This window comes from Dermacentor silvarum, chromosome 1, assembly GCF_013339745.2.
Source record: "Dermacentor silvarum isolate Dsil-2018 chromosome 1, BIME_Dsil_1.4, whole genome shotgun sequence".
In the NCBI taxonomy this organism is placed as follows: Eukaryota; Metazoa; Arthropoda; class Arachnida; order Ixodida; family Ixodidae; genus Dermacentor; species Dermacentor silvarum.
This window is the reverse complement of record NC_051154.1, coordinates 2,796,893-2,812,108: the sequence shown is the minus strand read 5'-3', so window position 1 is coordinate 2,812,108 and position 15,216 is coordinate 2,796,893. Positions and strand designations below refer to the sequence as shown.

The window sequence follows — 15,216 nt, the reverse complement described above, 5'->3', positions numbered from 1 at the left end:
AGGTTACAAATGACGGCTACTGGTTGTGGTCTTAGAAGTCGGAAGGTTGACATGGGCACCGTCACAACGATGGATGCCGCACAGTGAACTCGCTTGGAAGAGTTGCTAATGCAACGAGCTTCGACAATCGAAGACGACTGGTTGCAGCCGAACGTCGCCCACAGCACTCAGAGGCACTGGCGGTATCTGCGCTTGCTGCTGCTCCGCCCGTGGTGCAGATCTGCTTTGTCCAGCTTGACCGATGGAACACATTCAAACTGCGCACTTCTCAACAGCTAAGCGATGTCTGCCAAGGCGTCTGGATAGGAGTGATCGCGCGCTGGCAAGCGTACGTGTGGTCTGACCTTATGCTTCGCGTGGCTCGAGGCTAGTTGGGTGTTGAAAACAAATCGTCATTACCCGACGGTTAGGACACTCATGTGTGGGAAAAGTTCCTATGCGGGCGGCAGCGGCCGAGCGTGAGCTTCTTCGGGAAGTACGCAATTCTTGTCGAAATTCGAAACGCAGATACTTCGCTTACTTGAGCCTGCATGTTTAGTAAACTGAGTCAACAAATATACACAGTAACATAAGTGACACCGACAGGAGCGCCTTGAACGCTTCTCGATTGATGGCAGCTATGAGCGCAATCGCAGCGCTCTATGGCAATCTGACGTCACGGTGCCGCCCCGAAAGGCCCCGGTGCAGTGCTTGAGAAATGACAATTAGTAATGCTGTGGTTAAAAGTGACTTTTCGTGTCCGAAAATAAGCAGTTTTTTAGGACTAGTCATTACTGGCGCGGTACCCAATTTTATGCAGAAATAAATATTCCTGCTGTAAACACGTATATGCGCCTGCTGTTGATTAATCGATATTCTATATTCGATAACTACTATTCGTATTCGATTAGTATTCGCAAATGTTCGTGTTCGCTCACCTTGAGTTATAAGTTTATCATTGCTACCCAAGCTATCTTTTCCTATGATGATGATTTAGTGGCATCCCCTTTGAAACGGGGCGGTGACAAGCAGTCACCCAGACTACTTGATGTAATCAGGTGTGCCATACACGTTTTTTTTTATCTAGCATTTTGTATACACCTCTTTAATCTTCTCTTTTTCCATCAAAATCTACCTTGTACCGTTACCTGTGACTGTAACAGATCCGGTCGTGCCAATCCCTTGCCTGCATTTTTTTCCACCAATACTCTAAACGTCTCTTGCTTATTTCGACTGCTAACCAGTTGATGCTTCCTTCGACTTTAAATCCAAGCGCTTCTGGAAGGTGTACGTTAACTACGGTTCTCACTGGGTGAATCCCTTCGTATTCAATTTGGATGTGCTGAGTGGTCTCTGGATCTTTACTGCAGCATGCACATGCCTCATCTAGTTCCCAATATTTGTTCCGGTATGTTTTGGTCCTTAAACGACCGGCTCGAACTTCAAATAGCAAGGCACGGCCCTTTGTGTTATCGTACAGATTTTCCCTTCTAATTTATTTCTTATTCTTGTAAATCTTCATTGTCCTTTTTGTTTCCATTCTTTGCATCCAATTCACGGTCTCAATTTCTCTCTCTTTCTGATGGCTCCTGGTTGTTTATTTACACTTTCGATTGCCCTGTACTTGGTTGCCAATTTTCTTGACCTCTTCCTCCATTCTGTGTCCACGTTTTTCAGGTACAGATACTTGTGTACTTTAGCCGCCCATTTATTTTCATCCATGTTCCTAAGTCTTTCTTCAAAACTAACTTTTCTCTGCATTTCTCTGACTTCAAAAGAGGCCCAACCCATGTCACCTTGCACTGTCTCGTTTGTGGTCTTACCTTCGGCTACCAAAGCCAACCGGCCTACCGATCTTTGGTTAACACCCAACCCCGACAAGATCTCCGATTTTAAGCATATAATGGCATTTGCGAATGTTAGCGTTGGCCCCATTATTCTTTTCCAGATTCCACGCACCGCCTCATACTTATTGTGGCCCCACAGTGCTCTGTGTTTCATTATTGCTGCATTCCGCTTCCCCTATATTTTCAGATCATCTTGGTAGGTGCTTGAGTAAGTCTTTCCTTCGTATACGTATGCGCCGAGGTATTTATATTGCTTGACTATGGGTATGACTATGGGTATGACACCACGTAATTACTCGTCTCTTCATCAACGATTATAATTCCCGATTTCTCTGCGCTAAACTTACGGCCTAGATTTGTCGCTGCGTTGCCACATATATTCGCAAGTATCGGCAAATCTTTTTCATTGTCCGCTAGTAGCACAATGTCGTCTGCGTACATCAGTCCAGGGACCTTCTGTTGCACCATTTGTCCATTACGCATGTAGGATAAATCAAAACCTAATTCGCTGTCTTCCAGTCGTCTTTCTATGCCATTAACATAAAGTGTGAACAACAATGGAGAGAGAGGACATCCTTGCTTCAATCCTTGGTGAATTCCCACCATTTCATTACCTTTTCAACCTTTCCATACAACTTGTACTCGGTTGTATCTATATATCTCCCTCAGCATCTCCACGAAATCGTCATATATGCCTTCGTGCTGAAGAATATCCTATAACAATTCCCCTGTCTACGTTGTCATAGGCTCCTTTAATATCTAGAAATGCTATGAATAAAGGTGTATTCTAAGCTACTGAAATCTCTATGCACTGAGTTAGTACAAACATATTGTCTTCTAAGCGCCTGTCTGGCCTGAACCCATTCTGTAGTTCCCCCAGTACATCACTTTTCTCCACCCACTTCGACAGTTGTAATTTTATGGCTGGTATTGCCATTCTATGTACCACCGACGTTACTGGAACTGGCCTGTACGAGCTCGTCGTATCCTTATCACCTTTGCCTTTGTCGATGAGGCTCATCTTGCTTTCACGCCATCCAACCGTAATTTTTTTCGTTCTAATCACTAGCTCTACGGCATTAGTCAGCAGTGCCTTGCTCTTAGGACCGAGGTTTTTGATTAGCTGTATTGGGGTTTCATCGGGTCCTGCTGCCGTGTTATTAGCGACCGTTTCTTCTGCTTTTTTCCAGTAAAAGGTTTCTATGCTAAATTTTGATCTCTCAGGCTTCTCGGTTGTTGCCGGATCTCTTTTTGTCTGAACTACGCTTTCTTTCGTGCCGGTTATCCCTAATAACATATGTGATGCACCGTGGCGCATCGTCTCCTTCGTAGATGTTGCGGTCTTCATGCCGTTTGCGAGTTCTTAGTTCGAGTGCTCTTATATGGTTACAGAATCTTTTTGGGGCGCCTTTGTCTCTTTTGCAAATGTTATGCACCCTTGTGCATTTAATGTTCTCTCGCACGAGCTCACTCGCCACCATTTTTTTTTTCGCGGTATTTGTTCCATCTAAGGAGCACCTCGTGTAATTCCAACCTTTGGGCTCCTCGATGATCCATAGACGCCTGCTTACGCGCTTCTATAGCTTGTTTTATTTCTTCGCTCCACCACTTATGTGATTTCCTCTTTCCAATCTAACAACTTTATTGTCGTGTCTGTCTTATTTCCTGCTGCATAACGTCTACCAGTTCCTCATATTCTCAGACTGCTGTAGGGAAAGCCTCTATTTTCTTCTATATGTTTTTTGCGACGTCTGTTATTTGCTCTTCATTCATTATTAGAAATTCCGATGCTATTCGTTCGTGTTTTGCGTTAGTACCTCTCCCAAATTTTAATGTTAAGCGTCTATGATCGCTACCCAGGCTGTTCTTTCCATGTTGGTCTATTATCATTTGGTCTAGTTTTTGTACGCCATTTCTGAGACCAAGGCGTAGTCAACACAAGACTGCCTGTTTCCGCATTGCCAGGTTACCTGCCCACGACACTTATTCTTCCTGTTAACTACTATAAGGTTCTGTTCAACACTTAGTTTCCGGGTGTTTGTGGAAAGCGATGCCTCATGGCCAGCGCTCAAACAGTCGCGACTCACACAAAGCCCTCAAAGCAGGCACCGATCGATGCAGAGAAGAGACAGACTTCGTCCACCAAGTTATTTATTGTAAAGTAAAAGGGTCCTAAAAGGGCAGTGCATCAAACCATTATGACAGCTGCCCAGTAAAACATTCTTTCGAAGGAAATGCTGCGGAAACTTTAACGGACAAATATGTAAGGCACATCACTTGTGTTGAGATGCATTTGGACATCGCTGCACATAAAAACAAGGCCACTCGGCGATGCGCTCAAAGTGACATTTGTGCGCATTACATTGGACCAAGATCAGTGGTGAACAGTAGTCGGTGAAATACCACCACGTGTTGCCCAAATGGCCATAAATAAGCACTCTCATAAATAGATTTGGCGGGGAATGTGTTGAGGCGGCTGATCACAGGGCTCTATATGGGAGTCCGCCAGGGCGTTGAGCAAGTGTGTAGCCCGCCGTCTGTTTTTGGCACACACAGGCGGAGGTTTGTACTGCGGGGCTGCACCCGATCGAGGTCCGGTCGGTAGCCGCGCTCGGCCAGAATAGCAGCAAATGGAGCGATGGTCGCTATTCTTGGGCGCTATCACAGCGGGAGATCCTTCAGCGGCCGGGCTCCTTGGGCGGGCCTGCGAAAAAGAGCTACGAATCACTTGGGAAGATCCACTTCGTGAAACGAAAAAGAATATGCAAATTGAAAGCACGTGTTGCAAGCTTTACGAAGCGAAGCTTTATTGAAGCGGTCTTCGCCAAATCAAACGAGCTAGCTCGTTTCGTTTCGCCCATGTATCCCCTTCCTCTGACTAGTGTTCGTCGTACAATACTGAATGTCATGCAGCTAAATGCGATCCTTAGAATTGTGTTTATTTTCATGCTATGCAAATTCTGATCGCATGCAATGTTTATGATTATGCACCGCACATGTCACAACCTTATTATCATGTAATGTTTATACACTACAACATTCAGAAGGTAGCTCGAAATACAAACGCCAAATCAGGAGGGCGCGCTGTGTGAAACCTCGACGCGGCGGTGTTACGGGGTCGATGCACGGTGTATCATACAATGCGATGTGAAAGCGATATGCATGATCAATGTTTATGGTAGTTGTATGCAAAGCGAAGTACGACTCGTATTTAAATACCTTTGAGGATTCCATACCATTTATGTCATTATGCCACAAACCTAATCATCTGAAGGACTGTCCAAGAATGTGTACTGGCCCCTGGTCCATACCAACGGTCCAAAGAATGGCGTTGACCCAACATGAGGCACTTGACATCAAAGAAGCCGTTGAATATATTGCCCTAGTATAAATTATTAGGTATGTGTGCTTTAGAGGTCTCCACGAGCCGACAATATAGGTCGCAATTTTTCGCTTGATTACGCAAGCAAGAAGTGCGCTCACTAGTTTGTCAAACTGCTGTAGTAAGATGGTTTGCTTTAGCGCGTATATAACAATGGGTGTATATGAACGACGAGACGGGGAAGCGTTAGGTTTTGCCAACCATATGGAGAGAGACATTTCATTGAGCAGAGCTCCAGTGGGATGGGTGAGGAAGCCACTCGTCTCGTGCAGGAACAGCGTTGTCCCCCTTGCAGGCCATGGGCCGCGAATCACGTGCTCTGACATTTTCAACGCTGGCTAGGAAATTGTCCAACAGACAATGAAACATAGGAAAGCATAGGGCAATTTACTCGTATATTCCTTTCATTGAGACGTGGAAAAAAATGAAAAAGTACAGGGAATTCAATGTGGACGAAACAAATTACCGCAGGTAGGAACCTGACATGCATCTTCGCATTATGCATGCGATACTTTTGTCAGTCAAGCTACCGCGGCGTGATTTTTCCAACCACAATCTTGGGTTTTAGCGTATGATTACTAGACGTAACCGTGGGTGTGTATCCAGCGCCACCACTCATGGCATGCCGGTGGATGTAAAACATCCTTTTCTGCCACAGGCCTCACGTAATACGAGAACTTGGGAGAAGGCGACAATCCAATAAATCCTTATATGGTACCTGAAGACGTCAAAACTCATGTAGTCGAGGTCATCGCTATGTAATGAAGGACAAGAAGGGGTACCAATGGGCCCCATTTTTGTTAGGACAACAAAAATATAAAGCCAACAGAACATGCAAACAAGGAAAGCTTAGGACCGTTTACTGATTTTTTTTATTGTGTTAGCATTTCTATGAACACTCCAGGCGAATTTTCCTGATCTCCTCGTCTTCCTGATCGCTTCCAGAACAGGGCACATAGCGATTGAACCTTGAAATTATAGTGATATCATTCTTCGCCTCTTATTGGGTGTAAGAGCGGTGGTGTAAGAGACACAAGATGTCACAATATTAAATTAATAAAAAGGAAAGTGTCTACCAATGTAGACGCTAAAGAAGACGTACATGGTTATTGAAACGATTGGATGATTAAATATTAATCATGTGTCTCTATTCTGTCTCATGTTTAATTTTCACTTAATTAGCATCTCAATCAAATGGTTTTTCACGAACAATCACGACGATGACCATTGGGTCTCCTTGTTTGTCCTGCTTCAGAAGTCTGGGCAGCTACGCCGGGCGACTTTCTTGCGCCTCCAAACGCTGCTCCCGCGCCTCCTGGTGGGCACGCATTTGGGCGACATCTCCTCGGCGTGGCTTGAGCATGCTTCCCGCGTGTCTGATTGGCCCGTTGAACCCGCGCTGCCTCGGCGCGTTTCCTACATGTTCCTACCTACAGCATCGACCGCTGTCTTTCGACGCGGCGGCATGTTGCCGTTACAACAGAAGCTTTGTTTAGCGTGCCAGGTAGCGGCCGGCAAAGTCGGAAACGTGCCGCCGGCGACACCAGAATCTCCGTCCTCTCGTATAAGGCGCCAACTCCGCACGCTCTTTTAGGGCAACCGAACTGTAGGCCAGCATGCTAGCGGCCAGGCAAGCTAGCGCGCGTGCCATCCGGTCTTGCGGCTTCATCGGGACATGTTCTATTGCCACGCCGGTCGCGCCAAAGCACGCCGAACGCCACCGGTCGGGCAGACTGTGCCAGACGCTAGACTACATGAGCGTCAACGCCGGCGTATCCGCCGCGCGTGGCGACTCCCGCGCTACACTGAACACATAATCAGCGCCGCGCCAGGGTTTCCTCAAGGCCGGCCACTGAACAGACATCACTGAGGCCGGCGCGCCGCGTTCTCCTCCATGCGCGCTCAAGGATGACAGCATGCATGCGCACTTAAAGGGCCCCTAAACCACCTCAGATATTAAATGCCAAGCATTTCTTGCCGGCGGCTCTGTCTGTTGTCCCGCGTCCCACACCCCCACAGCACATGCGCGTCCCCTCCCCATCTCTCTCCTGTCCTACGCCCCCCCCCCTTTTTCTCCTCTAGGAATCCTGTACGGAGCGGCGCCCGCGTCCCACACCCCCACAGCGCTTGCGCATCCCCTCCCCCTCTCTCTCCTGTCCTACGCCCCCCCTTTATCTCCTCTAGGAATCCTGTACGGAGCGGCGCCCGCGTCCCACACCCCCACAGCGCTTGCGCGTCCCCTCCCCCTCTCTCCTCTCCTACGCTCCCCCCTTTCTATCCTCTAGGAATCCGGAGCGGCGCGCTCGACAGGTGGTGCGACAGCTGCATACTCCGCTGGGGGCGCCATGGTAGTTCCGCGGTATGAAAATGACGGAGCGCGCGCGCCTCATTCTCCTGTGCAGCGCCGCGATGAGCGCTCGGCCGCGAAACCATCTCCCGATCAAGCTAACCATCTCCCCGCTGCTTCGCATCCACACATGGTTCCCTTTAGCGGGAGATAGAGTAATTTTTTTATTGCGATAGCAATTATATCGACACTTCAACCGGATTTCTGCCGTCGCCGTCGTCGTCGCCGTCAGGTTCCCTATAGATAAAATCTTCGCCGCGCGCCGTATGCCCGAGCGGAAGCGTGCGGGACGCGCGCTATCACGGAGAGCGAACGCACTCAATCACCCACGCGCAAGCAAGGAAGCGGGAAGCCAGCGCCGGAGGGAGCGCGGGGGGGGGGGGGGGCACTTCTACTCTGCCAACAACCGCGCTCGTCGCTCGCCGGCACCGTCTCTAATCTCCACACGGCTCTGACCTTTATGCGCCGTGCATTCGCCGCTCAGTTTCCGTTGAAGCGTAGACCGCACGTACCTTCGCCCGCTGCGGCGTATGGGCTCGCTGCCAGCGTTTTGACAGTCGTCTGCAGTCATTCAGTGTGATCTATTCATGCTTGTTTATGCCCGCTCACACCACGCTTCTTCATCCAGTTAGTAATCGTCGGGCCACATTTTCCAACGCACGCTACACATGCAATGCTGCCCGGATCGGCAGTGCAGCACTACAGGTGTGTCCCTTCGCACGCGCTGCCCACGGGAAGCGCTTCTCATCAACACCACCATTTCACACGCGCCTTCTCGTGGTCATCGAGTCTCTCTTCATGTCGGTCTACGTACGCCGCAGCACACCTGCTTACTTAATCAGCTCATGTTTACTACAATTCATATTGCTACCAAAGCCGCTCACCTTACTTCGTATGACATTGCTGTGTTGCGATCGCATTCATTGCTTCGCCCTTAGGGCGAAACTGTGACATTTTTTTTTAAACAAGCGCATCGAGTTCAGAATGCCGTCACGATGAACGATGCCAAACGCTGCAGCGCTACGCGCCGCGGGCGCGCCACACACACACAAAAAAAATGCCGTCTTCCTCTTCTGGCCTTTCCGGTATCCCCAGCGGTCGTCACGATGTCAGCAAGGTGAATCTGGTGATGTCAGCGTCGGGGACGATGCCCATTGGTCGAACAAGAACCTACGACTTCCGGTTTGTCTGCTAGCAGCTATAAGCGCGCTCCCTGCTCTTCCTTGTGTTGCCCGCTTGTGCGCCCTTGCGAATCGGTAATTACAGCCCGCAACGCAAGTGCCAAATCGCTCGCGTTCCAACACAGTCGTGCTTAGCGGTCTGATTAGCTGCGCGAACAGAGTGCGACAGTAGAGTTTTAGTTAAACGTCTTTACGGTCCGCTCCGCTCCGAGCTGCCCCGCTAAGCCACAGCGTAGCGACGGGCGATTTACACGTTTTAGTTGTGCGTTTAACGTAGCGGAGCGGACCTTCCGTAGTTGCAGCGCCCTCTGGCCAAATTCAGCGTAGTGAAACAAAATAAAAAACCGTTTTGTCACTTTTGCAAAGTAAGACGAATATATATATATATATATATATATATATATATATATATATATATATATATAACTTATTCGTTCATGACGTATCAGACGGCAGCTTGTAATGCGTTACCGGTCCATTTTAGCTCGTGAAAAATGAAGCGTCGACTTGGTGAACGCCACGTGTTAGCCAGGGAGGTTGCATTCCGAATCCAATCCGATCCTTTCTGACGCCTTGCGCTGGCGACGTTTTTGTTAGCTGTGCTGTTCACTTTATTTCCTTAAATAACGACTTGGAGGTGTACTACACAAGTTATCCGCGGTCACACGACTAGTGCCTCGATGTAAGTTGCCTCGATGCACGCGCGAGAGAGGGCGCGTGCACCGACCACCCTCTAAAGCCCCTATATTTATAAAAGTAGCGCCATCCACTTCCCTCCTCCTCCGTTCCACTATCGCGCTCGGCGCGACCAGCGCGATCGAGGCGCGACATCGACAGTGGCGCCGCCTGCGTCGGGCCTGCCGTGGCAGACGACAGCTAACGCGCTACCAGAGGAAATCCGAGGAAAACTTCGATCGCGCCCTGCGGAGACGTTTTTGAGGCGCGATTTTGCTTCGTCAGTCAGTAACTGGTCTTAATAATGCCGTTTTGGAAGTAGCAACGCGACGATGCGAGACGGCGCAAATATCAAGTGTGCAGCAAGCGTTTGCGCACGCCGGATGGTAAACAAAAAAAGCCTTTTGCCCTCGCCTTGTCGGTTGCGGCAACTTAAGGCGCAGCAGCATGCCATCACAACGAAATTCTTGTCCCTAACACGTTTGATCCGTTTGTGCGTACAGCACTTTCGTCGCACAGGCCCGAGAATGGCAGTCGCAGCGCGCTGGAAAGAAAAAAAAAATATACAAAAGCGCGACACGAACTTCCACGTGACACGGATTGGCCAATGGGGGAGCGGAGGAGGCTGGGGCGACAGGAGGCGGCAAGGAGGAAACGCCGGGGTGAGCGCGGTGGCGGCAAGATCTAAGAATGGCGCTACTTTTTATATATAGGGGCTTTAGCAGTACGCACTACACGCGGCCTGCCTATACCAGCGCACGCAACATACTAACTGCCCATTCGGTTCTTTGCACAGGCGCGGAAATGCAGCAGGTGGATTGTTAGCAGCCACCTGTCACACCAAATGATCGATGCACGCTACGGCCATTAGCACGCCCTCGGCGCAGCCAAACCGAGCAGCTGGCTAATTATGGAGCTGGGGTAGCTGTCAAAACCGCATCACGTTCACGCTTCGCGACATCTCGAACGTTACCAATCACCATCAAATCGTTCTCGAACCACAGTCTGTCACACACCGCACAACTGAATCCGAAATGTCTGTCCAGAAAGTCCCTATGAAATTGCGTATACGCACCCTTGTGCTCGTTCAATTTAGTGGCGTGCTACCTGCGTCGCTCCGCCGCATTCACCGCTTCGCAGCACCCGTCTTCCTGTTTAGCCCGCCGCTTACGGGCAGCCTCTCGGGCATGATCTTCGCTGCTACTCGCCGCTCGTTTCCTAGGTTTCTTCTTGCTACGCCAGGTGTCAGCAAATGCCTCACTGGTTTGCTCCGCCTCCTCATAGAGGGCGACGTTATGTAGTATTGGGTGGCTTGTTAGTTTTCCTCTTGCTACTAAAGGTGTCAGCACATGCCTTACTTGTTTGCTTTGCCTCCTCATAGAGGGCGCAGGGGTTTTGTGGTACGGACATTGAAAGAACTGTACCCACAATGCGGCCACGCTGGGGTATTGAAGACATACTCTCGCCTCCAGGTTCGGTACTACTGTAGCGGTATGTACCGTTTCGTTCGTCAGTATGTACGGTCATGCCCCCTGTGCCAACGCCGCAAGACGCCACCTAAACATGCTGCCGTCCCCTTGCAGCCTTTACAATGCCCCGCTCGAGCGTTCGACCGCGTCGGCGTTGACCTATACGGTCCGCTTCCCAGCACTCCCAGCGGCAACCGCTGGGTTATTGTTGCTATCGACCACCTTCAGCCTTCAGCCAAACTTCAGCCCTGTCATTTGCCACAGCAAAAGACGTTGCTAGCTTTATCCTTCAGAACGTGATATTACGGCATGGAGCACCTCGAGAATTACTAAGCGACCGCAGTCGCGTTTTCCTCTCTGACGCCATTACAGCGTTGCTAAAGGAGTGTCGCATCATTCACCGCACTACCACGGCATACCAACCCCAAACTAATGGCATGACAGAGCGTTTTAATCGCACCCTTGGCGATATGTTGGCCATGTATGTTTCATCTGACCACTTGAATTGGGATCGGATTCTGCCTTTCGTAACATACGCATACAATACTGCAACGCAAAGCACTACTGGATTTTCACCTTTCTTCTTTACGGACACGAACCTTCATGCACAATGGACACAATTCTACCCTACCGGCCGGATGCTTCGGAGTCGACGACTGTTTCCCGAGCGGCTGCATATGCCGAAGAATGTCCCCAGCTCGCTCGCTCGTTCACATCCCAGGACCAGTGGCGCCAAAAGCATCGCCATGACGCGTCCACTACGGCTACATCCTTTGCTCCCGGCTCGCTGGTCTGGTTGTCGGTGCCGTCTACTCCACCGGGCCTTTCCTCCAAGCTGCATTCCAAGTACCACGGTCCCTATCGGGTACTGCGACAAACATCCGCAGTCAACTACCTCATCGAGCCGATGGACGCGTCTTCCGACCAGCGTCGTCGCGGCCAGGAAATTGTCCACGTCTCCCGCCTCAAGCAGTGCCACGACCCCCCTGTCTTCTCGCCAGGATGGCTCCTCTTTCGGTGGGGAGTGATTGTACTGAAGGCAGTGGGCCACGGTGCTGGTGAAGGAAGACAAGCGACGCTTGCTCGCCCGCTTCGCCATAGCTCCCTTTGACTTGCTTCGGTCGACCGTTGAAACTCTAGATCGAGTGCTGCTAGGCAAACATCCCCATTGCACAACTATGGGAGGTTAGACATATATAGCCCCGCTGCAATAATAGTAAAATGGTTCTGACGCTCAAATACACACCCTCCAGCCTTCACTAGGCACCCGTGTCGAGGTCGTTCTCTGCCGCCGAAGGTTAGGCCTGGCGTAACATTTGCGTCCGTCTCGTCCGTCTACACACGATCGGCCCGTCTGGGCTCATGAATAAACAAGTCTGACGAGGAAAAATTCACTGTATAGTTCAGCTTTGGCGTCAGTGTTATTACATGAACCACATTCAAGTAGGAATTACGATTTTAATTTCGCAAGGAAAATCTCAAAAACAAGTAAGCGGCGCGAACTGGCATTGACGCCTTGGTATACATCGGATGTAGTACTTGATATTACTGCGCCTAATTCCGCTGCTATCGAGTACACCACATCACTTATTGCTTAAAAATGTCAGTTCCTATATCTTATTAGGGCTTTTGCGCTTTATCTCATTACGAAGCAAAAGAAAGTCCACGTTAGAGCGGCGCTCGATGCCGGCGCACATACACTGATGTTATACGCGCGCAAAATTCTGAGCCCGGACGGGATTCTTTTGCTCACGCAGGTCTTCGAGACGACACGATTCGGAAATCGAAAGCGCATGCGAGGCTGCAGAAACACGCTGAACTGCGTAGCACGTGTAAAAACGTCGTTTCAGTTTGGAGAACTTAACATGGCTTGGCTAAAAAACACCCTTGACTTGTTAATGACAAAAGCTGTTAGACAGAAAACCACGAGAGGATGGTGTCTAATATTGTAAAATAATTTAACACATTGGAAAACACGAATCGCAGTAGCATCGGCGTGATATACAAAATATTACTTTTTCCCAGTTACGACCGCGCTTGTCTGTCTACCATAAAAATTGGTTGTCAGCCCCTTTAATTTGTAATCGTATTGGAACTTAGATATACTATAGCCAAATAACTTAAGTCAGTCCATAAATGACTCGTGCGCTTAATGTGAATTGGTCAGTTATAGTGAGCACATGAAGCGCTTGGTTCGTTCCCCCCCAAATTCTACTTTTAAGTTTCACGCGATTTTCTGACGAAGAGGCAAAGTAGTGCCCAGCATGTATTTCAATAGACAGTGATCAAACTTCACATTATTTACTTTTTCTGGTTTTATACAGACACCACCGTTTCCGCCGCATCACTGCACAATACACGGTGGAAAACAGCAGAATCCATAGGGAGTAACTGTTGCTGTTCATCCTCCCCCGTTGCTGTCTTTTCAACCACCGACTAAATACATACCTCGAAAAATTTGCACCCGCCACGCACACACCTGCAGTTAGTCCCTTGTGGAAGGAAGCGCCGTTATTAAGACTAACTATCCAGTTACCCTCGTTTTCCTCTGCATTTTTCTTTTATCAAAACTCATATGGGAGATGTGATAGGTGATGTACCCTAAAAGCTCCCCACCCTTGAATATTTACTCCGAACAAAGAAAAGCAGATTCATTTTCAATAAATATCCACTTACAGACTCCTCCAAGTGCTCTACTAAAAACTGCCGGAATACTCAGAATCCAAAACCAAGCCCCACTCGCACGGTTGAAATTACTGCATCAGTTAATTCATAACAAGTTAAACGTTCATACTTCCAAGTACGTTACACTGTAAACATAAATGATCCTCAATAGGGGTTTGTAGGGTGGAATCCCTTTTCAAACCGACTCGGGTTAGCGTAAGTGCCATCAAATCATCCATCAGTCTCGACTCATTAGCTCAACGAAGAAAGACAGCGCGGCTGGCACTGTTTCATAATCTGTATTACCATCGCCCTGACCTTCGAACCTCCCTTTTAGTACCACCTGTGCGAACATCACGTCGGCTTTTCAATTCCATGAGTGTGCAGCGTATATACAAATGCATTTAATAAGTCATTTTTACCCCTGGCCATAGAAGAATGGAACTCGCTTCCCGAATCAATTGTCCATGAACGTAACAATTCTAACTTCAGGCGGTTAGTGTCAGTTCACTTTTCTAAAGTGATCATCAGCAGATGTCTTCCTTTTCTTGCTGAACCAAATGCAAAACTGGAATCTCGCTTTGTAGTTGATCCTTAATCTTATTTATATATAATATTTTGTCCTCTACCTTGACATTATTTATTGTAAACTGTGCTATAAAACGCTGTGCTCTCATTTTCCTCGCTTCAATATAGTTGTATTATGTGACCACACCTTCTTGTACTTGTAATTTTGTGCTTGTAATATCCCTATATCATTGTTTTGTAAACACAAGCGGAGATGCATCACATGATGTTCTTTTTTTTGTTATGTTCTATTACAATGTACAATCTTAACATGCCTCGTTGTTTGTGATATTTTATTGTTTAATAACATGACCGCGCATATATTTTTCTTTCGATACCCTCGCCTTATGTGATGCCCAAACCCAGGGCCCTTAAGGGACAATAAATGGTGAAACTCCGGAGCCCAATATATTTACTCCATCACCATGGAGCACAAAAGTATAAAAGATTTTACCTCCTTAACCAAACGACGGAGTAAAAAAAACGGAATGACCTGATATGACTCCATTTACAAAATGGAGTTTATTAGTGTGAAAACCTCATACCGTGAAATGGACTGTATTTCCTCCGTGCACTGTAAACACTACTTATAGCCGGCATAGGTACAAAGCACAACCTTTTAAAACAACAGCGGGAACGTATTCAATATAAAAACGTGAATTCATTCTCAACACTCATAGACGTACTAAAATCGGTCGTAAACGGGAGTGTTCTCCCTCACGAGAAATCTATGCAAATGGAGTTTATAAAATAGATGCTAGTGCGGCAGTCGCGTAAACCAGCCACAGTCGGGTCCTTTGCAGCTCTGCAATTGTTTCTTCTTTCATGCACTTGAACTCTGGATAACCAGCGACTGCTTCTACAAGCCTTTTGCGTCCCTACGACACCTCGATGTCTTCCTCAGCACACGACAGAGACGTTGATGACGACACGAAGGCGCCATTTTAGGCGTTCCATCCGTCGACGCCTCCTCTAGGCATCAACGCCAGTCATGCACGCCCGATGCGGAGTCGCATCAGTCACCTCAGGTGAAACGTGGTCAAACGATTTCTCCTGCGCGATGACTATAGCTAGTGGTACCGGTATTCGGCGTTGTGGTGTTTAC

At 48.4% G+C, this 15,216-nt stretch overlaps 1 protein-coding gene across 1 annotated transcript in view; it reads right to left on the bottom strand.

The window, feature by feature from the left end:
• Positions 1 to 3,960: 3,960 nt before the first annotated feature.
• Positions 3,961 to 15,216, bottom strand: part of LOC119456144 (zinc finger and SCAN domain-containing protein 10) — a 48,515-nt gene continuing 37,259 nt past the window's right edge. The window contains exon 2 of the mRNA XM_049664652.1: positions 3,961 to 4,530. Within this exon, the coding sequence (XP_049520609.1) occupies positions 4,505 to 4,530 (26 nt within the window). The 3' untranslated portion in view covers positions 3,961 to 4,504. The remainder of the gene's footprint in view (positions 4,531 to 15,216) is intronic.